This window comes from Podarcis cretensis (genome assembly GCF_951804945.1).
Source record: "Podarcis cretensis genome assembly, chromosome: 9".
NCBI classification, from domain to species: domain Eukaryota; kingdom Metazoa; phylum Chordata; class Lepidosauria; order Squamata; family Lacertidae; genus Podarcis; species Podarcis cretensis.
Window position 1 is genome coordinate 30,275,620 of NC_137178.1, and position 25,895 is coordinate 30,301,514.

Here is a 25,895-nt window from a genome sequence, read left to right on the forward strand (position 1 = left end):
GAAAGACATAGCGGCAATTCTTGAATTTTTTGGTTCTGTTTACTAGGTTACTCTCCTACTATTAAAGGACAGCTTTTGCATATAGATGCCACCAGCAGTATGCAGTTCCGGACTCTCTTAGAAGCAGAAATGTTAGCAGTAAGTATTCTTTTGCATAAGCGTCCGAGTGATTTCTACTGTAATTTGCTTTGAAACTTACCTGAATGTAAGGAATTACTGGAAAAACCCGGGGATTTAAAATAAATTAAACTGGAACCAGTGAATCCAGATGTTCACTTCTTTGGTATGTAGGTTCTAGGCTGCTACATTCTGCATCAGCTGCAGATTTCAGTTTTTGAGAGTAGCCCCACAGAGACTATGCTGGCTAGGTATAGCCTGGGTGTATGTTAAGGATTATTTTCCTTCATTATTACCCTTTCCCGGTCTTCAGAGCACCCACATTGGACTGCAAAGTAGCAAACCAAACCAAACAGCACAGAGATTCTGACTGTGGAGCTTCTGTATCAGACTTAGCTTAATCCTGCCTTCTGGAACTTTTCATTCAGTCTGCCTTGCCCACAAAGCCTCTTCTGATTCTTCAGCCAGTGTGAGGATTTGTCACAGACTGTCTTTGTGAACATCCCATCTTGCCAATTTCAGTCTCTGGAACTTGCTGCACATTTCGAGATACCACACCAATTCTGCAAAATACTTCATTGTTGCTGTCTCAGAATCTGGTCTTCCAGATTTAGCAGGCTTCTTGTACAGGGGTGTGTCCTTTTTTAATACAAAAAACTTTAGGTTGAAAGCCGCTTGATATTTTTACAGTGAAAGCAGATGGCGAAATTACATAGTTTGAGTTCATTTATTATAGATGTTTTTAGATAAATCATGTGGGAATTGACCTTTTAACTTGACAGACTTAAACATTAGTAAACTGGGTTAACTCTCTGCTCATCTTAGGAAGAAATAATTTCTAAATTACGCATTGATTACACAGTTGTCATTTAATTTTGGCTGTTAATCACCATATCAAGAGTGAATCCTTCTGCTTGTTTATTTTGTTTAGTTTCATATTAATGCCTGCTACCCCCGGATATGGAACATGCCACAGTCATGGCAGTGTGAAGTTGAAGTTTACAAAGCAACCTACCACTTTATATTTGCTCAGAAAAGTTTCTTTTCAGGTAACTGTTCTGTTTTTGTGTACTTTGCTTTTTCAAATGGTATCAACGTTGATATGGGGTGTGTTTTTGCATAGATGTATGCTTATTCAGAATTGTTACAAATATATACTATTTTCTTGTTCACTCCCTATTGCTTTAGACATCAAACCAATCTGTGGAACTTTTTTTTTATATCACAAGAGCATGAAAATACATGCCTGCGCAGCAATTTCAGTAAGGAGGTTTTGGTGCACTGGCCATCTAAATGATTCATGTTTCACAGAAATTATACTGCCGTGATGCATATGTTTGTGTTAAAATAGAAATATTAACAAATCTCTCATCCCTTCAACCCCACCCTTGCCCCCATCATCCTGGGCCATACAAGCCTATTGTTTTGCTTTCTAATAAGCAAGCACTATTCAAAAGCTCTAAACAAACAAGGGCAAAACAAAATTTGTAATAGTAACTGACTGTTTACTTTTCAAGTGGCTGTCTTTTATGTTACTTTGTAATCCCACAATATTCCATAGAAGTTGAGCTATGTAAAATTACAGCTGTGTTTTCAAATTATAAGACATTACATTTAATTCTTTTTATAATTAAAGGTTTCTGTGAATGCAGCTCATTTCATAAACACCCTAAGCCAAACATGAAGTTAAAATGAAATAAATGAGAAGCAGAGGTGATTTCCAAAGTCATTTTTGCTTCTTTTTGCAAAAAAGGGAAAGAATGCTGGACTACTTTGATTGCATAACATTCAGCACTTGTAATATTTTAAATTTTGATAGCTCATTCAAGTGTATTGTTTCTTGTCTTCCGAAATATACTTATTTAACACTGAAGTCAAAATTCTAAAATGGAAACACAACCCTAAAACTGACTTTTGCAGTCTATGAGACTACTAAAAAAGTTAAGATTTTTGAAAATAACCGTTTGGATTACAGTACTGGGAATGAGGCAAATGAGTATTTCTCTTTCCCACAAATGCCTTTAACTGCATATTTAAAGTAGTAGAGATGGAGTTTTGTTTGCACAACAGGACATCATTCTCTGTCCAAATCTGATCCAAAGGGCAGATCTTAAAGATGAATGGGAGGGCAGGGAGGCAGTGCTGCAGGGAGGGAGGAAAGGATGGGCAAGTCCCATTGTTTTAGCTGGCCACTGCTGGATATCACTGTTGCTGTTATTGTAGGCATAGATGCTTAATTTTTTGCAGTGTGGTCCTTTGCATACTTAACTGACAGGACGTTCCATTGAACAAATTGGGATTTATTTCTGATTGGAAAAATGCATAGATTAAAGCTGCAACAGGGCAGGGGTTTTTTTTAGTGCATTATGCAACAGAAAAGGTAAAGAAACTGACTTTTTAATGCAACAAAATATAATCAGTTTTACAATTGTCTTTTCACACTAGTGACTTGCAGTAACATGTCTCCTTTATTTTTAGATTTGATTCAGGACTGGTCTAGTGACAGTGCTCCTGATATCTTCTCGTTTGTTCCATATTCATGGAATTTTAAAATCATGTTTCATCAGTTTGAAATGATTTGGGCAGCAAATCAGCACAACTGGATTGATTGTTCCACAAAACAACAGGAAAATGGTGAGAATATTTTAAAGCAGGCATGCTACACTCCTTTCCATATGCAGCAGTAATACATGCTTAACCAAAACAAATTCCTTCTTATCTGAAGATAATAGTCAGCTCCTTTCCCCCTTTAATTATGAAAAGCCTTTAAATCCCTGGTGTAGCAGTGCCATTTGCTAGTTCTACTTATAGAGTCCAGTTCCTACAATCACTAAATTTCCACTGTTTTTCAGTGTAGCTAATTGTATATTTTAAAGAGTGCTCCACAGAAAGGGGAAATAAATCAGTAGTGATTAACCAGGAAGTATGGATTTGCCTGCACGTTCATTGGGCATCCTTTTTCAGGCATTCCTTAACACTGAGGGTATCACTTGTCCTTTATTGTCATTTAGAAAGCAATTGATATTGAAGAGGTATTGACTCATCAAAAGGGGAATGGAAGCAGGTACAAACAAAATTCTAAGATGCCTGTTCTCTTGTTCCAAGTAGGAGTATTCCAAAACACAGAGGTGACAAGAGTGGCTTATGTGCCGTCTGAATAAGCAGATGGAAATCCACCTGTTTTGATAAAAACCAAAGTCAGGAATGCAAGAAGGGATGACGGGCCCAACCCATGTCCATGCAGAGTATTCTGGGCACCAGTGTGGCCTGATGATATATTTGGCCTGTGTTGCCATTTTCAGGGCTGTGCTTGTAGTGAGCACACTGTTTTCGATGCCAGATGACTTTGCATCAAGGGCAGTGACCATCATAGGGACGGTTCAGGTTATAGCCTGCCCAAATGTCCTGAATCTATCAATTACAAGATACAGCATGACTGTACATGACTCAGTCATTTGTGGGAGCATCTTGGGCTTCCTGGATACTTTCTCATGCTGAGAAACTGTCCTTTTCCAGTAGTTGTACTACTCATACTGTTGTTATTGGGAAAAGGTCACACCTCATCATCCTCTATCCAGTCATTTATAGTCTTAACATATTGGTCTTCATTATGAATGATGATGTGTGACTCTCCTCTGCTCCCTGCCCCCCCCCCTTGCTGGTTGTGAATTTTAAAAATTATTTTCTGGATGAATGCTAGCATATGTTAAATACTGTATTTTTCGCCCTATAGGATGCACTTTTTCCCCTCCTAAAATGAAGGGGAAATGTGTGTGCGTCCTATGGGGCGAATGCAGGCTTTCGCTGAAGCCTGGAGAGCGAGAGGCGTCGGTGCGCACCGACCCCTCTCGCTCTCCAGGCTTCAGGAGAGCCCCAGCGCCAGCCCCACAAGATCGGGGGACAGCGGGGAGGCGGAACGCTGCCATCCCACTGTCTCCCAATGTGGTTTTGGAGGCTGACGGCGGGGAGACGCGTGCTTCTCCCCGCCACCAGCCTCGCAAGCTCGGGGGACAGTGGGGAGGTGCAGCGCGTCTTCCCGCTGTCCCTGGACCTGGTCTGAAGGCTGGCAGTGGGGAGAAGAGCACTTCTCCCCACTACCGGCCCCACAAGCCCCTGGGGGGGAATTTTTTTTTCTTTATTTCCCCCCCCCCCCCAAAAAAAACACCTTGGTGCGTCCTATGGGCCGGTGCGTCCTATGGGGCGAAAAATTTGGTAAATAAAGAGTGGGAACACTCATATATTTAAAACATGTGTGATAGGTTTTGCCTCCATTGCTCTTTGGTGCCACCTGGATTGATGTTACCAGACCTTCCTTTTCCTCCTCTTGCAGGTGTCTAGTCCCCTTTTGCATTTGATACAGTCCTGCTTTTTGGTTACAGCAGCTTGGCTGTGCCATGTGTGGATCAGAAATATGCAGATGACACATTGTTCTCTTAATGATCCACACAGATGTGTTGCTGGGTGTTTAAGACACAAATTGCTTGCAATTTGCATATGCTTATTTATGCATATAGATGCAAATTTAGGCCAGCGGGAAAAGTCACTCTGTAAGTAAAGTTTTTTTAAAAAGAATAAGTTAGAAGGAATGGAAAGGCTGGAACAGGAGAGATGAAGCTCTGGGCAAAAGACTTTGAGTGCCCCCTGGGCCACTCTCCATCAATGTGCTTGGTATTGCAGTAAGGAGAAAAATGTGGTTGCATCTAGTGGCTGCTTGAATAAGCTTTCTTTTGAATCTGAGTAAAAATGGAAAAGGCTCTTTCATTATCCATATAAATGATATCTATTGAATTAAATTATTTCAGTTTTTCTTCTTGTTCTGTTAACCTTCTGTAGCTGAGTGATACATGTGTGTAATTAGTTTAGGAAGAGGAATGATAAAAAGCTCTTTTCTTTGTCCTCTCATATATCTGCTGAAGCACTAGTGTGGTCTTTGTTAAGAGAATTTTAACAAATAATTAATATTTGATTCCCCCCCCCCCCCCCGTTTTATTTTCTTGCAGTTTATGTTGCAGCCTGTGGGGAAACATTAAACATAGTTTTCTCCTTGCCTTTTACTGACTTTGTTCCAAGCACATGCAGCACTAGGTTCTCTTTAAGGGTAAGTGGCTTTACTATTAAAACAATAAATTCCATATGCCTCCTCGTTCTTTGCAAAGAAACCCTGATCTTTAAAGAAGAGGAGACATAATTCATCACAACTGTTCTAAAAAAAATCTTATTTTTCATTCTTTAGTGCATATTCCAAATGCTTTTTATCTTTTACTCAGTTATCTCAAAAGACCGTGGCAGTGCTGGTGTGACTAATGCTAAGTAACTGCATTAGTAATTGAAGGCCAAAACCTTAAATAACTGTATTTCTACTTGGAGAATAACTCTTCATAACATGCATACCTTTGGCTAGGCATTTTAATCTTCATTCTAAAGGCATGCACACAGTGGCAATTGTAGTCTTGCAGTTAAATAATAATAGAAATACGAAGATTAACAATTTGGAACGATAAGCACAGTGCCTTTTGTATAGCTTTGAATATATGAGTTTACTAACAGTAGTAGGAAAGTGTAGTTATTTGCTTTGCGGTGAATTTATTGAGATTGTTTCAGTGATATGCATTTTCTTTAATGTAACTGATTTTATCATATGTTATGTAATTGTGCAAAACAGTAAACTCTTTGTAAAAATGTTATGATGTATTATTCCTTCTATAAAATGTTCTTTAAAAGTGTAAGTTATGTTATTTACTATGAACAAAATAGTAAATTCCCCATTACATTCCTTGAAATTGTTATTCTCTACACTCAGCTTAGATTGGTGAGAACAGTAGATATGAATTGCGCATGAAAGTAATGATTTTGTTGCACATGTGTTCAAAAAAGTAATGTACAAAAATGGTATAGGGCAAATACCAGTCCTCAGGCCAAAAGTATTTTCCATAAAGGTTTGCAGCTGTTGTATGGATATTGTGTAAGTCTTACATTCATGTTATATTTTCAGGGAGAAGGTCTTGATCTTCACTTACTTCTACCTGACTGCCACCCCAGTAAATATTCTCTTTTTATGCTGGTGAAAGATTGTCACCCTAACAAAGCAAATCCTGAGTCTTGCGTTTCGGCTGATAGTCAAAGTGGTCAAAAACCAAGCAAACAAAGGTGGAGGAACTTGACTCAAGAAGAGTGAGTTCTGTTTCTCTTACTAAATACAAAAATGTAACAAGGAGCTAATGTGTTACTATTCGTCTAGGTTCCTGTGTTTTCTCTCAGTGTTATAAAATGGTTAATAAAGCAGTCAGCTATTACAAACATCTTTTATTTTATTTTAAGGGCTGGCTGGGTTGAATGCTGGACTGTACCAAGCATTATGCTCACAATTGACTATGTGTGGCATCCAATTTATCCCCAGAAGGCTGATGAACAGTTAAAGCAGTCATGTAAGTGCCAACTTTGTCCCTATTATGTTTCAAACTGTTGAAAATGGCAGCTGTTATCATTTTGAAAGAGAAAATAGAACTTAATCAGGATACTTTGAATGCAAGCAGTAGAGTTCGTATCAAAAGTAGAAGGAAGGTGACCTCAAAAATGCATTGAAAAACTTTAATTTATGATTTTCCACTATACAAACATATGCTACATGCCCTGGATTTCAAGGTATTCATACGTTACATTTTTTTTTTACAAAAAGAGCAGTAACAAGAACCCATTACCCCTAGAAAGTGTCAGGTAACCAAAGTTAACTAGTTTACTTGTTTGTATTTGTTTTTACATTTTCTATGTTGCATTGTATTTCTTTTTCCATTTCACAAATAATCTCAGAAGGTCAATCCATAACTGTCCTTGTGTGGCTGGTTGAGACCTTGGATGGTCCTGATTACTTAAGTATTGAATAAAGCAATACCATATATTAATGAATTTATCAGGTTTTTTTATGTCACTTTAGTCTCTGACTAAAGCCGTATACCAAATTATTTGCATCTTGTGCTTCTTCAAGGGCAACAAGTTTAAAACTTTCAAAAGGTAACTTGAAGGGTTTCTGTACGGTCTAGAAAACTTGAAACATGTTGGACCATAAATAATTTTCAGTGCACGACCGAGGCATCTTTTATACTGGTGAATGCTATTTGTTGTTCCTCTGATGGTCTTAGTCCGATATTAATTGTTCTTAATATGATAGGGAGTGAGCTGATCATCTAGAAGTCACTGATAGAGCAACATGAGCCCTGCATTTTATTTTAATGACTTTTGTGGCTTACATATTTTTTTTCTTTTCTGCTTACTTGGACAGTGGTTGACTGAAGGACAAAAAGTACACTTTGTTACTCATTTTTTTGCTCATAGTAAAAAGAAAGTGCAGGAACTTTTTGTTCAGAAGTACATAGTATACATGCTTAATAACAGTTCTAAGTTTTCTTGACTCCTTTCTCCTGCCATGGTTTCCTAACCTATGTTACCTATGAGTAAACCCACTGAAATTAATAGATGCCAATTAGTCATGACCATTAATTTCATGGGGCTTACTCTGCATAGCAGTAATTACAGCAACAACCCATACTTTGTTCAGTGAATATATAGGGTCTAAAAGCATAAAACATTATGTGTTAATTTTTAAAAAAATACAATTTACATACCACTTGATTACCGTAGGAAAAAACTCAAACTCAACTGCTTTGGTTATACCAAAAGGTAAAACATTAAAATTATCACTAAAAAAAATTACAGCTGTAATTTAAAACACACAGGTAAAAAATGCAATAAAACAGACTAAAACAAATTAAAACTCCTGCTGACTTTCTAAACATCTGGGTAGACTTGTCTAAATAAGAATGTCTTCAGCAGGTGCTGTAAGGAATACAGTGAAGTTGCCTACCTGATATCAAACGTTAAAGCTTCCTTGAGTTTTTATAACTATAAATCCATAAATGTTTTAGCTTGTTGTGCAAAATTATTTTCATTTACTCCCAAGTGTCAGAAATGGAAGAATCAATCTTATCTGCATCAAGACCATCACAGAAAATGACAGACAGGGGTATATCCCCTTCCGGTTCTTCCCGTCTCCCTGTTGACCCCTCAGAGCTTCCACCGGACAGACTCCGTGTAGAACTGGAACTCTCTCCAGACTCCCATATAACTTTATATGGGCCTCTTTTGAAAGCCTTCCTTTCTATAAAGGTATGATGGACTCGCTGGTCTTACCTTTATTAAAGCACATGGAACAAGCAATGTTTTGATCTATGAGTCATTTTACTGTGTGAAGGAAAGTCTAGATGGTTCTGGCTTGGGGAACTAAGTGTGATGTTTCTGTGTAGATATGGGTCAGCGTGTGCTGCCTTTTCATGTGGGCGATAGCAGAAATGTGAGCAGAGCAGTCTACCACCAAGTTTTAAGTGTTTGCAGTTTGTTCTGTTTTGCTCTAGTATTGGGTGCTTTATAAATAATGAATATATTTTTGTTATTGTCAAATCAGACTGCCTCATTGCTTTAAAAGCTTGGTAATTGGAAGCTTTTCATCTCTGAAGCATATGATAAGTTACTGAACCCCGATCATACTAACTATTCATATATAGTTTAAAAACGAAAGCTTGTTGATTAGTTTAAATGGATTGTGGGAAAGGAGCTTTATTGTGGTGTCAAAGGTTTACGTTATGCTCTTTTATGATGTGTTTTGCTAATTGGTCCTGCCAGGAAAATTATTTCGGTGAAGATGACATGTACACTGATTTTGAGGAAGTGATTTCAAGCCCCGTACTGTCCATGTCAACTTCTTCAAGCTCTGGGTGGACTGCAGTAGGAGTTGATGCTGACAAAAAGGAGAGCGACACATCAGCCAGACATGCTCACCCCCTCACTTTGCGACCTTGGGATATTACCGTGCTTGTTAATGTGTACAAAGTGCATGGGCGACTGCCAGTGGTAAGTGCTTTGGGTGCTTTTTTTACCCCCAAGGATCAGATGTGCACCCAGTTGCTTAAAAAAATAAGTACGCACATAGAAAAAGAGAATTCCTGACTTTGGTGTATTGGTCATGTTTGACTTGGGTGCGTCCCCTTAAGTAGTACACACGCAGCAATAGAAAATATTGTAAAGGCACATGACAAAGCAATGTATAGTTCCTTGGACAAGGATATCTTATTGAGGTAGGGCAGTTTTTACCTTTGCCTCACCCCCTCCCTCCTTTCTTTGGTAATGATGTTGCTGCAGCCACAAGGTTATGGAGAAGCTGCAAATAGCTGTAGCCATTTTAGTAGTGAGTCTCTCACAGACACTGTTGATGCTTCTTCCCTCTCCATAGGATGCCACACAGCAGTTTTCTGTATTGTGCCAATAATCACATTTATTAATTAGTTCATTATCAAGAGTTCGGTTCTATCTTTCTATAAAATATCCCAAATGATCTCTTTCTTTCTGGCAGCTGCTTGTGGAGTATTTTACTAAGCCTTAAACTTAAAAAATATGTGCTCTCCTTCCAGGCTTACAAGGAAACTTTGTATCTGTTGGGAAAGACTTCTCTAATAGGTGACCAGCTGAATGTTGGCAAGAAGCTAGCTATTAAGAGTTACATGAACTTTATTTTCCTTGGGAGCACTCAGTGTCAATTAGTCTCTGAATTGCCTTTCAAGACCCAGTGGACAGTGTTAAAGTGACATCCCTGTCTCATGTGCGCCCATACATACAACCAGAAGCCCACTCTTTCAGATCTTGGCCCTAGAGAGATGGGCCATCATAGGGACATTGCTGCTTGTATTGGGAAAGGGGAGGGCACAAATTTTCTGACATACAGCACTCAAGGATCTGCACAAATAGTTAAGATATGATGCTGATTTATGAAATTGAATTACTTCCCTATGTGGCCTGCTCCATTTGAAGAGTGTTGCGAGTCCTTTTTGTAATCTGACTATTTGAACAGCTTTTATATTCCATTGAACAACATTTGATGGCATTTTTGGTGTTTTGTACTGCAGCACTGCAACAGTGAGGGCCCTGAATGTCCCACAGCTTTCTTGGAAAGGTTGTGCTTTGAGATGAAAAAAGGATACAAGGAAACTATGTTACAGCTTGTGTTATCACCATTGAATTTATTCTTGAATGACAATTATCAGGTAACATGGGTGAATCATTTTCTTGTTAGTTAGTTCAAGCTTTCATATTAGGTTCTCTATGACTACATACTTTCAAAGCTGCTTGAACAACTATTTGTTAATTTGACAATTTATTTAACAAACCTCTAAGCATTTTTTCCTAAGGGTCAGTCAGTTCTGCTATCCTTTCTTAAATGTGATGTAGCACTGCCTGCTCTTGCCACTGTGTTTACATTTTATGCCTTAAGATACATTAGTGGTGGCACTGAACTTACAAGTATTCTGTGATAATCAACATTGCGGCAGCAGATGAGATGGAACTTCCCCTTTTCCTCCTTCTCTTTTCAGCTAACTAACTCTGTTCCCCGTCTATCTGGCCAGTTCTTCACCTTCTGAGCAAATTTCAGGGGCACACTGGGTGCTGTAGGAAGGTGGGGAAAAAAGGAAGTCCAGTTCTGCAAATGGAAGTCCATTGTGCATGAGGGATGACACTATTGGATGTCGCTCATTACAACCATGTTTCCCCCCCCCATAAAGATGTGTTGCTTCAGCAACCTTAACTCATATTAATTATTTTAAACTGTTTATTTCGTTCACCATAGATAAACAAAATAAGTAAGAGTCATAAGCATCTTGATCTAATTTGTGCATTTTGACAAAATTATAGCTTGCATGCATCTGATGAACATATAAACATTTGCTTTTCTATTTCCAAAGAAGAGCAACACTATTGCATAGTTGCAAAATATTAATCCATAGCCAGGTAATGCAGGCTTATTTTAGTGGGCTTTCTCCCCCACCTGACCAGTCTTTTATTCTTCACAGAGGCCCAGTGTGGATGAAGTTCTTCGTGAGGGTCATATGAGCCTTTCAGGTCTGCAGCTAAGGGCCCATGCTATGTTTTCAGCAGAAGGTTTGCCCCTGGGAGCTGACTCTTTAGAATATGCGTGGTTGATTGATGTGCAAGCTGGGAGCCTGACATCCAAAGTTACAGTTCCGCAGGTATGCCACTTAGCATTGGATTTGAATGTGTGCACTGTTTTCTTGGCATGAACCAAACGCCTGATCCAAACACACTAAGCCATATGCAGCCCTTATACCTCCTTTCTTCACATGGGCAGAGACGCAAGTCAGGAAGTCTCAGTTAATCATAACTTCCCATTCCATGCAATCTGGGAAACTCTGGTTAAACAAGCCAGACTATGAAGCCATTCTTTAAAGTTGGCTTATGAATCCTGGCTTGCTTGGAAACCATCAAAACTCATGGTTTGCATGTAATGGGAAGTGTTCGTTGAGTGCAGCTTTTTGGCTTGTTTTCCTTCTCTCATGAAAGGGTGGCATGTGAGTCCCTGAAACTTTTGTATATCCTGGCTTTATTAAACTAGGTTATGATTCTACAAGTTAGATCACTAATTTTAGGCTTCCTTGCTCTTTTTCTGAAACACCAGATATTGAAGGGAATATTCACAAGATTGTTTCTATCTAAAATGAATTGAAATTCCAAAATGATAACCAAGGGAGGAATTTTAGATAGAGAGAAAGAAGGAAAAGAAAGAAATAGAAGTAAATGGACTGTAAGTGTTGGTCCAGATTTTTAAACCTCAAAATGTTAGACTTCGCTCTTTGTTTATCCACAATTTAAGAAGATAAGCATCAGGAATTTCAAATAACTTCCACATGTACCTTTGTTTGGTTTGCTTTGATTTACTTGGCTTGGACCCACACAATATTTTTTTTTAAGCAAATCTCTTTAAATCTGACTGCATTAGTAAAACTTAATGAAGGTGGATAAAGCACTATCAGCTTTTGTGTTCCTTTTTTCAGGAAACTACTGTAGATAACATTGAGGTTCTCATTTGTTCATGGCAGTTTAGGTTCTGATTGCATAGGAGAAAACACCTTGTAAAAAGATTGAAGAAAGAGGCTTGTGGAGAACTTGCATGTTGAATACATTCTTACTTTTTCTACATGACCGTTATCACCCCCCCCCCCTTTTTATGAAGTAGTTAAATGTTGCACGAGAAACCATTATGTTTAGCACTTCAGTTTCTGTGGAATATATTTTCAGTGAGAACAGCACAATTGTTCACAATCATACGCTTGCTAAAAAGATTTATCAACAAAGTGCTGCTTCATACTCTCTAGGGGTAAGAATCTTGTTATAACTGAATATATTATGTATATAGAATTAGAATGGAAAGTCCATAGGCCTCTTTTCCAGCTGAAATTACTTTTTTAAAATTAAAAGTCCAGTTATTTTGTATGTGTATTTTGGCAAATACTTGGACTAACATGTGAATCAATACGTTGGTTGTCATGCAACTTAAGCAGCTTTGAACAAGCAGCGTGTTTTTCAATGTTAATGTTCCATTTGTTGATCCTTTCCAGTTTTTCCTGTGTGCTGCTTTAGTGTGAATATGAAGAGTGGAAGTTATTGGTTGAAGGATTTAAACAAAGAAACAAACCTGGAGTCAAACAAATGCTATTTATAAAAAGAGGGTGCAATGGGACTTTCATACCTCCTCCTCCTCCTCGCTGCAGCCCCGGTCCCCACCCTACCTGTTGTGGATAATCCCTCAAATCTCTGGATCAGATATTTGGGGAATGCAGGGGGGCTATAGGGGGGGGGAGTGGTAGGTGAAGCCACCTTTACACAAGCACAAGTCTGTTCTACAAGTGAGTTAAAACTCTATAGCAAATAGTTGGTAATAAATGTTGACTACACCTGGCAGCTTGCATTCAAACGCTACCTTTCATGTTGCCCTTTGCCTTTTTGCAGACCTAGGAAGTATGTCATTACAACAATAATTATAAGGGCAAGATTTTGAGCTCATTTTGTAGAATCAGTTGCAAGGATCGGAAGCCATGACAGTTCAGTGTCTTGGGCCATTTTTCAAATAGTTGTGAAAACCTTCAATTTTAACGACTGTTTCACTGTAGTCAACGTGTTCTTACCTCTTTGCAGCTTGCATGCCTGCTCGAATGGGGACAGACATTTGTGTTTCATGTGGCGTGCCGTGAGTTTGAACTGGAAAGGCCAAAATCTGTAATCATATGTCAGCATGGAATTGATCGCCGCTTCTGTGAAGCTAAGGTAAAGCCTAGCTATGATCTGATATTTTCTAGCTATAGTTTGGTAAGATAAATTGGTCATGTAAGAAATAGGTGAACATTTGGAGGTTAATGCCCTTCCAGCTTTATTAGTAGTTGCGGCGAAGCCCCTCCCCCACAACCATTGCTGCCACTTGCTCATGAAATGGATGAAATACTTTGCACACATTGGAATTCATAAACTAGATTGATGCAAGCTTCTGAAATAAATAGATTCTTTAAATCCATGCCTCCGCTTTTTGTGGAAAACAGAAATGCAGTTGCAGCATTCAAAATGGCAATATGGAAGAGAGGGATTTCTTAAAAAGTTAAGATATTATGCAGAAAAGTCAGACATCCCCTCCCCAGGACACCATTTTTACTGTTTAGAAGGTGGAAATCCTCTTCGCATGTTCCACAGTTTGCAGAAGAATCACTGTTCTCATGCCTTTTAAATTATACCAAGGAGAATATGTAAATTATGTCCTTTTCTTTTTTTTCTTTTCTTTTATTCTTTTATTTTATTTGCATGATTGTGTTTTCTGTTCCAAATTTTCTTTAGATAAGTTGCATTTCAGGCCCTTGTCCAACATCAGATGCATTAAAGTACACTATGACACGACTTGCAGTAGATGGGGCAGATATATACATTGTAGAACATGGTTGTGCCACTAATATAAAGGTAGGTGTTCTTTTCGTATCTCATGACCCTTCATTTTTGTAGTAATTCTTAAACATTATTTTACACTTTTCTTTAAAAGAATAAGCTGTTGTTATTACATCATGTGCTTGGGAAGGAGGTGCTTGAAGAGGGAGGGACATGGGTAATGCCATCCAAATTTCATTTATCATGGGTAGGGGGAGAGGCAGACTTTTTACTGCTACCCACTGATATTTTTTCTCTATTTAACTTTTAGATGGGTGCTGTACGCCTTGCCAATTGTAACCTCCACAATCAGTCTGTTGGTGAAGGTGTAAGTGCTGCCATTCAAGACGTCCAGCTACGACAATACATTGAGCAAGTGAACAGTTGCCGAGTTGGCCTTCAGCCTGCAGTGCTGCGGAGAGCATATTGGCTGGAAGCAGGGTCAGTCAATTTGGGCCTTATCACTGCTGATATTGCTTTAGCAGCAGATCACCATTCTAAGCATGAAGCACAGAGACATTTTTTGGAAACTCATGATAACAGAACTAAGAGGTAAGAGAAGCTACAGGTGAAAAAGTGTCTTTAAGTAGTCATATGGGTCTAAAAGTGAAAATGTGGTCATGCTTAATGGGCTATTGAATGATGCACAAGTGAAATGCTTATATTTAGGACCTTGCATGAATGAATCTTAATAAGTACTTTGCTGATAACTAGAATAAATATACTAAGGCAGAATTTTGTCATTGTGATTTAATGGGTTCCATGTTTAGGAGGTGATATACTAAACCATGAGAGTTAGTGACAAGGATTTTTGGGCAGTGGGGTTAGTTTAATTTTATGCTGCAACCCCCATGCCATAGCCTAAGTCTTTAGAGCAGCAGTTCTCAACCTGTGGGTCCCCAGATGTTGTTGGACTACAACTCCCATCACCCTTAGCTAGCAAGGCCAGAGCTCAGGGATGATGGGAGTTGTAGTCCAACAACATATGGGGACCCACAGGTTGAGAACCGCTTCTTTGGAGGCACGCTCCCGTTATTTTTAGTGACAGTTGGCTTCCTTAAGCACCTGCCTGCTTTTAAAAAACATCCAACCCAGCCTTCTTAATCTGTGCAGATTAATTTGCTTGTTTGGCTAAATGGGTAAAATAATTAGCCTCAATTTCTGTGGAAGTTTGGGGGCTAGTAATACTTGGAATGAGATTATTCCATTGAATTAAAATATGCCTCTTTTTAAAATGTTACCTTTTCTTTTGTAGGTTATGGTTTTTATGGCCAGATGATAATACAAAGAATAAGAGAAGTAAGAACAAGTGTGGCTGTCTTGGAGGTTGTAGGTTTTTCGGTGGCACAGTTTCAGGATTAGACTTCTTCAAGCTTGAAGAGCTGACACCATCAAGTAGCTCTGCTTTTTCAAGTACAAGTGCCGAATCAGATATGTTTTATGGACAATCTTTGCTACAGCCTGGAGAATGGATTATTACCAAAGAGCTTCCCAAAATTATGGATGGTAATTAGTGTGTGTCTGTACAAATGCATATATTTGACATAATATTAATATATTTTGGATATTATTTAACATCATAGTAAATAATTTCCCATTTAACACTAGCTAGCTAGTGGCATAAATAAAATAGCCATTATTTAGGGGAAAGTGACATAAAGAGCTGTCACTGAAATACTGTTGTTGTTGTTATGATTATTGCTACATACATAATTCAATTGGTATGCCTAGTTTATAATATTGGTGATGGATAATATGTTGTACTGTAAAAAGATATTCCAAATTGGTAACTGGGTTGATTCATGGATAGCTTGTTACAATTTCTACAAAAAATTACAAATAAAACATATACGTACTTACTCCTCAATTTGGAAATCCTTTTTACAAGAACAAAGGGGAAGTGCTAATACCTTTATTATTGACTGTTTTGTATATAATATTTTCTTGCTTTGTTCTTAGGCAAGGCAAATGGCATTAAAAGGAAAGATTGGGAATGCCGAACTGTGGGAATAGAAGAAAGAAAATCTCAGCACCTGAATTTACAAGTACCGCTACGATCTCATAGTTCTTCCTCCTCTTCAGAAGAGAATAGCAGTTCTAGTGCTGCACTCCCCTTGCTTGCAGGTGATAGAGAAAGCCCTTCTTCCACTGTTGAAGACCACTTGGGGCAAAAGGAGTTCTTGGCAGGTGCAAAAAGAGAAGATGCCCATGGAAGGTGAATATGCTGCTTCTCAATGTTCATTTACTACACAACAAAAGCTTTGGCTATAGGACGTAAAAACATCTGTGGCAATGCTGGCGACGGATAGTACCCAACTAACTTGTTCCAGCAGTGCAAAGATTTCCGCGAGGGCAGCATTCATCCCCCCTATGAGTGCCCCCTATATCTATACTGCATTTCCCTCCAACACTCCAGAGCGGATTTGGGGAGGGCACAAGGAGAGGAGGGGGTAAAGTTATTTGGCGCAGGTTGGAATCATAGTGCTGACAAAATGGCTGATTTTGATGCTATCCATCAAGTCTAGACTTGTTGCTTCCTTGCTATGTAGAGCACTGGAGGAGTGAGGGGCAGGAGAGAGGAACCATTAGCTTATACAGTGTATGGATTATATATAGTGGCTACTGTCCAGTCCATTATATACTGTATACTGAAGATACATTGAAAAGAAATTGGGACTTTAGCAGGTGCCATAGTTTGTGGAATTGTGAGCTTTGTTTAATCATTTATTGCAATTTTCATGAATCCTGTGATTATTGATTATAATGCAAATTTATTTATTCAAATCATTCATATTCCACTGCTCAACTGGAAAGTTTCTTCTTATTATAGAGAACATATGTATCATTATTGAGAAGAATGTTTTCTCCCCCTTCTAGTTCTGCAGCAGAAGGTTCGGAAAGTAGTCCTGTATCTCCTAACCTCCAAGAGAGACCTGTTGGACAATCTCCTCTTAGATCTCCTTTGAAACGGCAAGCATCAGTATGTTCTACTCGACTTGGAAGTACCAAAAGTCTTACTGCAGCCTTCTATGGAGATAAACAACCTGTTCCAGCTGGTGTGCAGTTCAGCAGTGATGTCTCCCGCAGTGATGAAAATGTCTTAGACTCTCCAAAGCAAAGGAGAAGCTTTGGTTCATTCCCATATACCCCTTCTGCAGACTCAAATTCATTTCATCAGTATCGCTCCATGGACTCCAGCATGTCAATGGCTGATAGCGAAGCCTACTTTTCAGCAGCTGAGGACTTTGAACCCATAAGCAGCGACGAGGGTCCAGGAACATATCCTGGAAGAAAAAAGAAGAGAAAGCAAGCCAAACAAATTGATTATGGGAGAGGTTCAATCTATCACAGTGTAGAAGGACCCTTGACTACTACATTGCATGGAGAAACTAGTCACGATCCAAAGGTCATACCAATAAAAACTCATCCCTCCCAAGCGTCATTTGTTTCTGCTTTGGGAGTAGAAGATGAACTTGTAGAGCATTTATATGTCATAGAAGCTGAGAAGGCTCCAGAGAATGAGCAAATTACTTCCCAGCAGCCTGTAATGAACTGCTACCAAAGTTACCTTACCCAGTACCAAGTGGTTAACTGGTCAGTCAAACATCCGACAAACAAAAGAACCTCAAAATCATCCTTACATCGCCCTTTAGATCTTGACACTCCGACTAGTGAGGAAAGTTCCTCATCTTTTGAACAGCTTTCTGTCCCAATCTTTAAGGTAAAAAAATAGCACAGTGAATTTGAAATCAATTTAAAGGAAAGCAAGCACTTGATTGGGTTGTAAAAAATGCATGGGGAGTGCATAGTGTTAGTGAATTTTTGTTATGGTGAACTTTGAAATGATGTGCTAAAGTTATCTAAAATAATTATCATGGATAAGTGTGTTGGAAGTAAAGTTGTAACTTGGGAAATGGGAATGAGTTAGGGTTAGATACATAATCACATAGGAGTCTGTTAAATGGTTAGCATATATGCTTTACCAAAAAACAATTCACGCCAGTTCTTCACAGCCATACATACAATTTGTTTGAATTGTGAATCAGTAAACAAGAGCTGAAATATTCTGTTGTAAATCTCTTCAAAGTGTTCATAAGACTGATTTTCATGAAGAAGTGCTCTGATTGGGTTTCTATTTCAAGGTTCAGTCAGGGCGTTTTATATCTATTAAATATGTGGTTTTGTGTAACATCTTTACAAAGTATCGATCCATTGAACGCTTAGGACTTATGCATCTTGTTAGAATCATAGAATTGTATAGTTGGAAGTTACCCCAAGCATCATCTAGTTCAGACCCCTGTAATGCAGGAATCCTGCCCACAGCCGTACCTTGGTGGGCTCGAACCAACCAACCTCCTGGTTAACAGCCAGACACACTGACCCCTTGTGTTGCTTTCAAGCAATGTTTTTAAAAGTATAACGTGGAATTATGTGGTGCTCTTGTTTTTTAAACAAATCTATCATCAGTGCAGATTTCAGCTGTAAAATCAACTGTAAAGTCAGATGTAGACATGTAGCAGTGTTCATAGTGAAAGAGGAAATACAAATAGGATATTGCATGTTAAACTCCTATATAGGTTGTAAGGTTAAAACCCCTAGAACAGAAGTAATAAGAAATTTTCTCTTCTAGATTGTTAAGCAGGGTCTCACAGCAAATGCTCTCCTGGATCGAGGTATGCAGTTTACAGGATCAACATCTAAGTGAGTAACAAATTGCAATATGTTTGTTATATTGTAAAAGTCAATTCCCCTTCCTGTTTGCTTGAAAGACTGTGGCAGCTGCTTCTGTTGGATGCAGTCCTACACTGCAAAAGGGTATATGTAAAAACCATGACCATGTCAACAGGGCTAAATCATTCCCACCCAGTTGCCACCCTCCATCTGAGTGAGATGCTAATTGTGTCACATTCCCATGCACACCATGGATTTGCACACCACCCAAGCAGCTTCCATGCTGCTTGAAGCATATAAGAAGGAAATCTTAAAAATAGGCTGATACAGTGGTACCTCGGGTTACATATGCTCGGGTTACATACGCTTCAGGTTACATACGCTTCAGGTTACAGACTCTGCTAACCCAGAAATAGTACCTCGGGTTAAGAACTTTGCTTCAGGATGAGAACAGAAATCATGCTCTGGTGGCGCGGCGGCAGCCGGGAGGCCCCATTAGCTAAAGTGGTGCTTCAGGTTAAGGACAGTTTCAGGATAAGAACGGACCTCCAGAACGAATTAAGTTCTTAACCTGAGGTACCACTGTATAATTATTTTTCTTTTTCTTTGAGTCTTCCCCAGTTTGAACAATTTCCCCATTTTGCAGTAACGACTTTACTGATCTATAAGACCAAGGCATCATTAAACATGCTTCTGCTTTCCAGAATCTCACAAAGTATGGTGCTGAATCAGAGATAGATGTCTTTCCTGTTCCTTTCCAATGATCCCTGTGTTAAAATTCTGCTTGCTTTGAAACATCCTTGCAATTTGATGCTGTTAGACTAAAGAGCAAAGTGTACCTCCCCATTGGCTATCTGCTCTAAGCACAAATGGCTTTTCAGGGGATTATGGAAATGATTGTGAAACATTCTACCATCTGACAGATAAAAAGCATGCACAGGCTTGATAAGTGGTGCCAGACTGTGTAAATGTGTGAGTCTTATGTGTCATTTTCCTTACGTTTGTTTCCGATTAAAAAATTCTCATTCAGGGTAGCTTGTTTATGATGATGAATCAAGGCATGCTGCTTTCAAAACAAATTTCAGTCATTGGAGCTGTTGATAATCTCATGCATACTAGTCACTTGCAGTTTGCTTTCCATAATGCATGCAGTCATGTACAGCTCAGCATGTAGAAGCTGTTTAATGCTGACATTGTTGAGATTGTACTTGGATTTCTTTGAAGCATAAAGCTTGCAAGCTCTCTTTAGATAACCCACATTTCTTCCCTAGCATCTTTTCCCCTTTGAATGTCTGTGTAATGCTTTGTAGTACATTTCATTAGACATATTGGGCTGAGTCTTCTAGGAAATATTGAAGGAGACAAAAGAAGTATATGTGCCCTGTGGGTACTAGTAATCTCTGATTTACATTGTCACTGAAGGCACTTGCTAATTGGCTAAAGCAATTATGCCTTTAATGTCCTGAACTGACAGCATAAACTACATCCTTATTTACGAATCACTGAATTATGAACCAAAAATATGTTTTTGAGGTTAGGTTAAGCTAGTCATTTGAGAAAACACCCAACAAATAAATGTGCCAATGCTGCAGTCTTACTGGGATTCTTATCTTTGTGATTGAATTGGCCTTCTGTGAACACCTGCCATTCTTCAAATTAGACAGCTTATTAAACTCTCTCACCTTGTGCTCTTAGCACTGCAAGATAGTTGTATCTTGAAAAGAGGGTTAGCCAAATGAATGCTTCTAATAAATTCTGCTGTGTCAAGTAACAATAGAAAGCAGCTGCATATTTTCTTTAAAAACTAATAATTTGTACTTTTGTTTGTTTAGTAACCCATATACTCCCTTGGATAAGAAAATCCTTGATAATACAGATGATGAAACAATAACGGAGGAATGGACGCTCGATCACCCAGTTTCCCAGACACGAACAACCGCTATTGTGGAAATAAAAGGAACTGTGGATGTAGTTCTCACTCCTCTTGTAGCAGAAGCTTTAGACAGGTATTTCACATTTTGGGGAGAAGAATGAACCTAACAGTCTGAACTTATAACAAACAGCTGATGGGATCACATACATGGGCTTGTTGCAGCAGCACAAGTCATGGTGTTGTTTTGGTGCTTCAAATGGTCAAGGATAACCAGCCTCAATGTTGACATGGTAAAGTATTGCTGCATGTCAGCCCAATCTCTGAGTGGTGTGAGGTTCCAGGTGCTTACCCAGGGTTCATGTTTCCTTTTGGAAATGAGGCACAGTGGCAACTGGTGTTTTTAGGATATATAATTTATTTATACATATATACAACCTGAGCCTATAATAGAGCAGTTCACAGCATCAACATCCCAAAAGGGTCTTGTTTCTCCAATAGCCACAGCCTTGGATTCAAATAGTTTGCTGCTTTACTCTACAGCTCCAAACTCTGGGTTCAACTTCTAACTAACTATGAGCTGGGGGAGCGGTCACCTATTTGCCATCTCACATTTGCCATCTCACACAAAGCCTTTCTCCTTTGTTTCCCTTAATGGCCCATCACCCAGCCTTATCACAGGAAGCTAGCCTGACATATTTTAAGAAATGAGTTGCAGCCAAATAAGGATCACTTCAATGTCCTTTCTTATCTGTCTCACTGGAACTAGAGATATCTCTCCCTCTTGCATTGTTGAAATACTGTGGTTGCAAAACACCAGTATTAATTAGAAGAAGAGTTTGGATTTGATATCCCACTTTATCACTACCCGAAGGAGTCTCAAAGCGGCTAACCTTCTCCTTTCCCTTCCTCCCCCACAACAAACACTCTGTGAGGTGAGTGGGGCTGAGAGACTTCAAAGAAGTGTGACTAGCCCAAGGTCACCCAGCAGCTGCATGTGGAGGAGCGGGGAATCGAACCTGGTTCACCAGATTACGAGTCTACCGCTCTTAACCACTACACCACACTGGCTGTCACCTCTGCTTGCTCTGCTCACCAACCCTTCCTACCCCTTTGCCCTTCTCCCACACCTTACCAATCTCCTCCCTTTATACCTTATCCACCCCCTTGCCTATCTCTCTCCAGCTTTACCCAAGGCCCTCCCCTATTGCCCCACACCCTTTTTAAGGTATAGGGAAGCACTTTGCACAATAGTTTGCTAAACTGCTGAGTAAAGGGCCTCTCTCTTTTAAACAGCTTGCTTGGGCCTACCTGCCATTCCTCATGTTGATATGACTGCCTGTTGGCAAGCGAAGTGAACTGCAGCATGTGACAACACATTACGTTTCTAAGAATATAGGAAGATAATTTGTAGTACATGCCAAGGCCAACTGGCTAGGCAGTCCCAACAAACTATTAAGTGTTCATGTTGTGCCACACTCCAGTGATGCAACACACTGACTTGTTCTGGTCCTGACAGAGACCCTACCCCATTATCCCATGTTCTGCCAGACCATAAAAGGTTGGGAGAAGCATAGGGCTGCCAAAGGTGAAACTTAGTTAAGCAAAGGGACCCACAAAAGCAGGTCACTACTGTCTCTTTGCAGGGATTGAGTGGAGAGCTTCCCATGTATTGAGGAAACACAAGACTCCTGCTTGGTGTTTGTAGGAGAACCTAATATTTGTGGAAATTTGATCAGTTGCCAGAACCAAATGTCTAGGTTCAGAACTGGCAAATGGTTTTAGAGAAAAGGTTTAGACTCAACTTGCTTCAGTATCTCCCCTTCCCATTGTCCCCACCTCACACCCATATTTTTCTAAAAAGGTAAGCTAATAAATGTTTGTAACCTATGCATGGTTCGTGTCTTAATTTTATTTCTTATGAGATTGTTTTGAACTAAATTTCCTACAGGTATATCGAGGCAATGGTTCACTGCGCTTGCACATGTCACCCTGCAGCCATTGTGGATGATTTACATTGTAAGGTCCTCAGAGAAGCTGTACAGAACAGAAAAACAACCTTCTCAGAAAATGTATGTTTATTATGTCATAGTATCTTTACTAAATGCATAAGGTTTATTCACAGAAGGTGGGGTTGGAAAGGAAATAGCCATGGTGATGTTTGCTTCTGTCTCTCTTTTGTAAGTAGTTGCTTAAGAACAGGGAGAGACATCACAGCTTTTGATTAAGTTACTTTGCTTTAGTTCCTTACCTAAAAGATCTTTCTGAACTCTCTGAATTATGTGCCATTTTTACTTCTGCTAGCTTAAATGGCTAAATGGAGCACTAACTGGCATCACTTTCTCCCCAGCTGTCCTCCAAGCAGGATATCAGAGGAACAAAAATAGAAACCCCTGCTGCGGGAACAACACAAGTAAAAACACAGACAAATCTTTCTCTCAAGCAAGATAATGTGACCATTAAAGGTCTTCAAGCCAATGTTTCACTGCCCAAGGTAATAAGCAATATGACCAAGTAAACTTGCAAGATGGGTTATTTTATGCATTAGCTTAATGTTATATCTTATTGTGCCAGCAGCATGGCACCAAGGCATAAAATGGAGAGCTGCTGGGGACAAGACACTCCATTTTTCTCGATCCCACTTCAGACAAGATAGTTTGGCTGTTCAGTTAACATTGTTATTTTAGCAGCATTTGGGTGAAGTGATATTCAGGTTGTTGATTTTTTTTGATTCAGTGGGATGAAAAGTAAGCCTTGTTTTATATCCCTTAAAGAACATGGCAAAGGTTTTCATTATTCTTTCAAATCGCTTTTTGTAGGTAAACTTGTGTTTACTGCAAGCGTCAGTGGAAGAATCGTCAGGCACAGCTGCAAGCAAAAATGTTACCCATGTTTCTTTAGTGGCTTTGTGTTTTGATAGGATTGCTACACAGGTTCGTATGAACAGGTAAGGGAGTACCCTTTGATAATTCATAGTGTCTGTTTGTAGTCACATAGCAGAGCTTAATAAAGTTCCCGTCAAGCAATTTCTTGATAGCAACTTCTTCCTAAATTAGAAAGTAAGTCTCAAACTGAGATGAAAAAAGAAAGGAATGGGTTCAAATTATTCCAGATTTTCTCAAAACGAGTGCAGTGTAGATTTCTGGGCGAAACGTTATGATATGTTAAAAATGGTTTAACCATCTTGTCCTATGTATAAGCATTTCATATTAGATGATATAGGGCAGACTTGTGATGTATATCTTGCAGTAATAATAATAATAATAATAATAATAATAATAATAATAATACCCCACCCTCCCCAGCCAAGGCCAGGCTCAGGGCGGCTAACAAGCAATAATAAAAACAAGATTAATGATCACAACTTAAAAACAAGATTAAAATACAACATTAAAATATTGAAACATTAATAGGAGGAGAAAGGAAAAAGAAAAAAGAAAGAGGGGGAGGGAATCAAATTGGCTGCAAGCCAAAGGCCAGGTGGAACAACTCTACCTTACAGGTCCTGCAGAAAGAAATCAGATCCTGCAGGGCCCTGGTCTCATGAGGCAGAGCGATCCACCAGGCCGGAGCCAGTGTTGAAAAGGCCCTGGCTCTGGTTGAAGCTAATCTAACTTCCTTAGGGCCCGGGACCACTAGGGTGTTGCTATTTGTGCACCTTGAGGCTCTCCGTGGGGCATACCGGGAGAGGCGGTCCCGTAGGTAGTAGTGACTGTGAGAACTCTGACTTTCACCTGATTGCCCTGATCAGTTATTATTGCTTGCTATTAGCATTTATTTAGGCAACAAAAGCACTTGAATTGTAAATATGTTTGCTGATGGTACAAATGAAGTTTAAGAAACGACTCAAATATTTCCTTTTCATTTAAAAGGGGTGTTGTTGAAGAAAATCCAAACAGTACCGAAACGAGGAGAAGCTCTGTAACTTTTGACAAGTATGTCCATACCAATAAGATGCAGCCTCAGTCTTCTGGTTCTCTGAGATCAAATGCTGGAGCAGAGAAAGGAAAAGAAATTGCAGCAAAGCTTAATATTCACCGTATTCATGGGCAGCTCAGGGGCCTTGATACAGCAGGTAAACTTGCTTGTAATCCTAGTTTCAAAGAGTTTCCGCTACAAAACACTTATCAGAACTGCATTACCTATTTCTTGTTAAAATTTACTCATTCAAGCAAATTTTCACTGTTGGAATAACATATAGCCATAGCACAATGGCCTAAAATGTGCACTGCTCTAGTCTTATGTTTTGAACTGTATCTGCATTCCCACAAATGAAATAAATAACATTTTACTGGACAGCTATACTGATATCAACAATATTTTCCTCCCTGCAGATATTGGGACCTGTGCCATAACAGCGATCCCTTTTGAAAAATCAAAAGTCCTTTTCACATTGGAAGAGTTGGACGACTTTTCATTTGTAGATGAAACGGATCATCAGGCAGTTCCAGATGTAACACGGATAGGTCCCAGCCAAGAGAAATGGGGCTGGATAATGTTTGAGTGTGGAATCGAAAATTTGACAATAAAAGGTAAAGCAACATATTGGACCATTTCTTTTGTGCCCTATCATAATAAAGTGAGCAAACCAACATTTCCCTCTTTCTTATACTTCTAGGTGGCAGACAGTCGGGTGCTGTTTTATATAGTACATTTGGGAATATGGGTAAATCTTCAGCTGCAGAAAGGGGTGGATTGCTTGCATCCAACAATTCTTCTGATTCTCCAACTGGTAGTGGTTACAATACTGATGTCTCTGACGAAAATCTCCCCTGTGATCAGTTAAGTGCTGCATCAGACACTCATCCAAATTCCATTTCAGATGAGCAGGTGAGACATGTTTTCTTTTTTCTTTGTATACATATATACACATATATACATATATACTGATTTTGACAAAGTAATAATCATAAATAAATAACCTCTTGCGATGGTTTGACCCCTTTACATTTTAACAGTACAAGGCATGTTTTCTAATGTTCTTTTTGGTAGCAACACATTTTCTTATTTGCTAAATGGATCTGATTTTCCTGTCATTGCTCACTTTGGATGCATCCCACTGGGAAAGCATGCAATCCACAAGCACTTTCAGAATATTTTAAAGAACTGGAAGCATTTCTTCCATTCTGAAAAGCAAATTTATCTTGCACCTTTCTTTCTTCTCTCTTCCCTTTATCTTTTTTATATAGGATGAAGGGGTTGAATCAGATGATCTGAAAAAAGACCACCCTCTAAGGCCACCTCCACCTGATTCTTGTAGCATGAAATTGACAATCAAAGAAATTTGGTTCAGTTTTGCTGCTCCTACAAATGTGCGTTCACCTGCCCATATATTTTCAAGGTACGGTGGTTTCCGCTTTAGAGTATTCAGACTGCGTACTATAGTCTTTTAGGCCAAACCACATGGTATGTTAGCTATGTATCTTTGCCTTGA

At 39.2% G+C, this 25,895-nt stretch overlaps 1 protein-coding gene across 11 annotated transcripts in view; it reads left to right on the forward strand.

Moving 5' to 3' along the window:
• Window positions 1–25,895, forward strand: part of BLTP1 (bridge-like lipid transfer protein family member 1) — a 105,076-nt gene that overhangs the window by 22,730 nt on the left and 56,451 nt on the right. For all 11 annotated transcript variants that reach the window (XM_079990493.1, XM_079990496.1, XM_079990501.1 and 8 more), the window contains exons 13-37: window positions 47–138; window positions 1,049–1,166; window positions 2,596–2,751; window positions 5,118–5,215; window positions 6,110–6,288; window positions 6,436–6,542; window positions 8,072–8,277; window positions 8,791–9,018; window positions 10,068–10,205; window positions 11,010–11,186; window positions 13,150–13,278; window positions 13,837–13,956; window positions 14,192–14,472; window positions 15,176–15,426; window positions 15,880–16,135; window positions 16,798–17,641; window positions 18,551–18,621; window positions 20,424–20,597; window positions 22,413–22,533; window positions 22,812–22,955; window positions 23,281–23,408; window positions 24,334–24,536; window positions 24,796–24,993; window positions 25,080–25,291; window positions 25,651–25,802. In XM_079990493.1, the coding sequence (XP_079846619.1) occupies window positions 47–138; window positions 1,049–1,166; window positions 2,596–2,751; window positions 5,118–5,215; window positions 6,110–6,288; window positions 6,436–6,542; window positions 8,072–8,277; window positions 8,791–9,018; window positions 10,068–10,205; window positions 11,010–11,186; window positions 13,150–13,278; window positions 13,837–13,956; window positions 14,192–14,472; window positions 15,176–15,426; window positions 15,880–16,135; window positions 16,798–17,641; window positions 18,551–18,621; window positions 20,424–20,597; window positions 22,413–22,533; window positions 22,812–22,955; window positions 23,281–23,408; window positions 24,334–24,536; window positions 24,796–24,993; window positions 25,080–25,291; window positions 25,651–25,802 (4,783 nt within the window). The remainder of the gene's footprint in view (window positions 1–46; window positions 139–1,048; window positions 1,167–2,595; window positions 2,752–5,117; window positions 5,216–6,109; window positions 6,289–6,435; window positions 6,543–8,071; window positions 8,278–8,790; window positions 9,019–10,067; window positions 10,206–11,009; window positions 11,187–13,149; window positions 13,279–13,836; window positions 13,957–14,191; window positions 14,473–15,175; window positions 15,427–15,879; window positions 16,136–16,797; window positions 17,642–18,550; window positions 18,622–20,423; window positions 20,598–22,412; window positions 22,534–22,811; window positions 22,956–23,280; window positions 23,409–24,333; window positions 24,537–24,795; window positions 24,994–25,079; window positions 25,292–25,650; window positions 25,803–25,895) is intronic.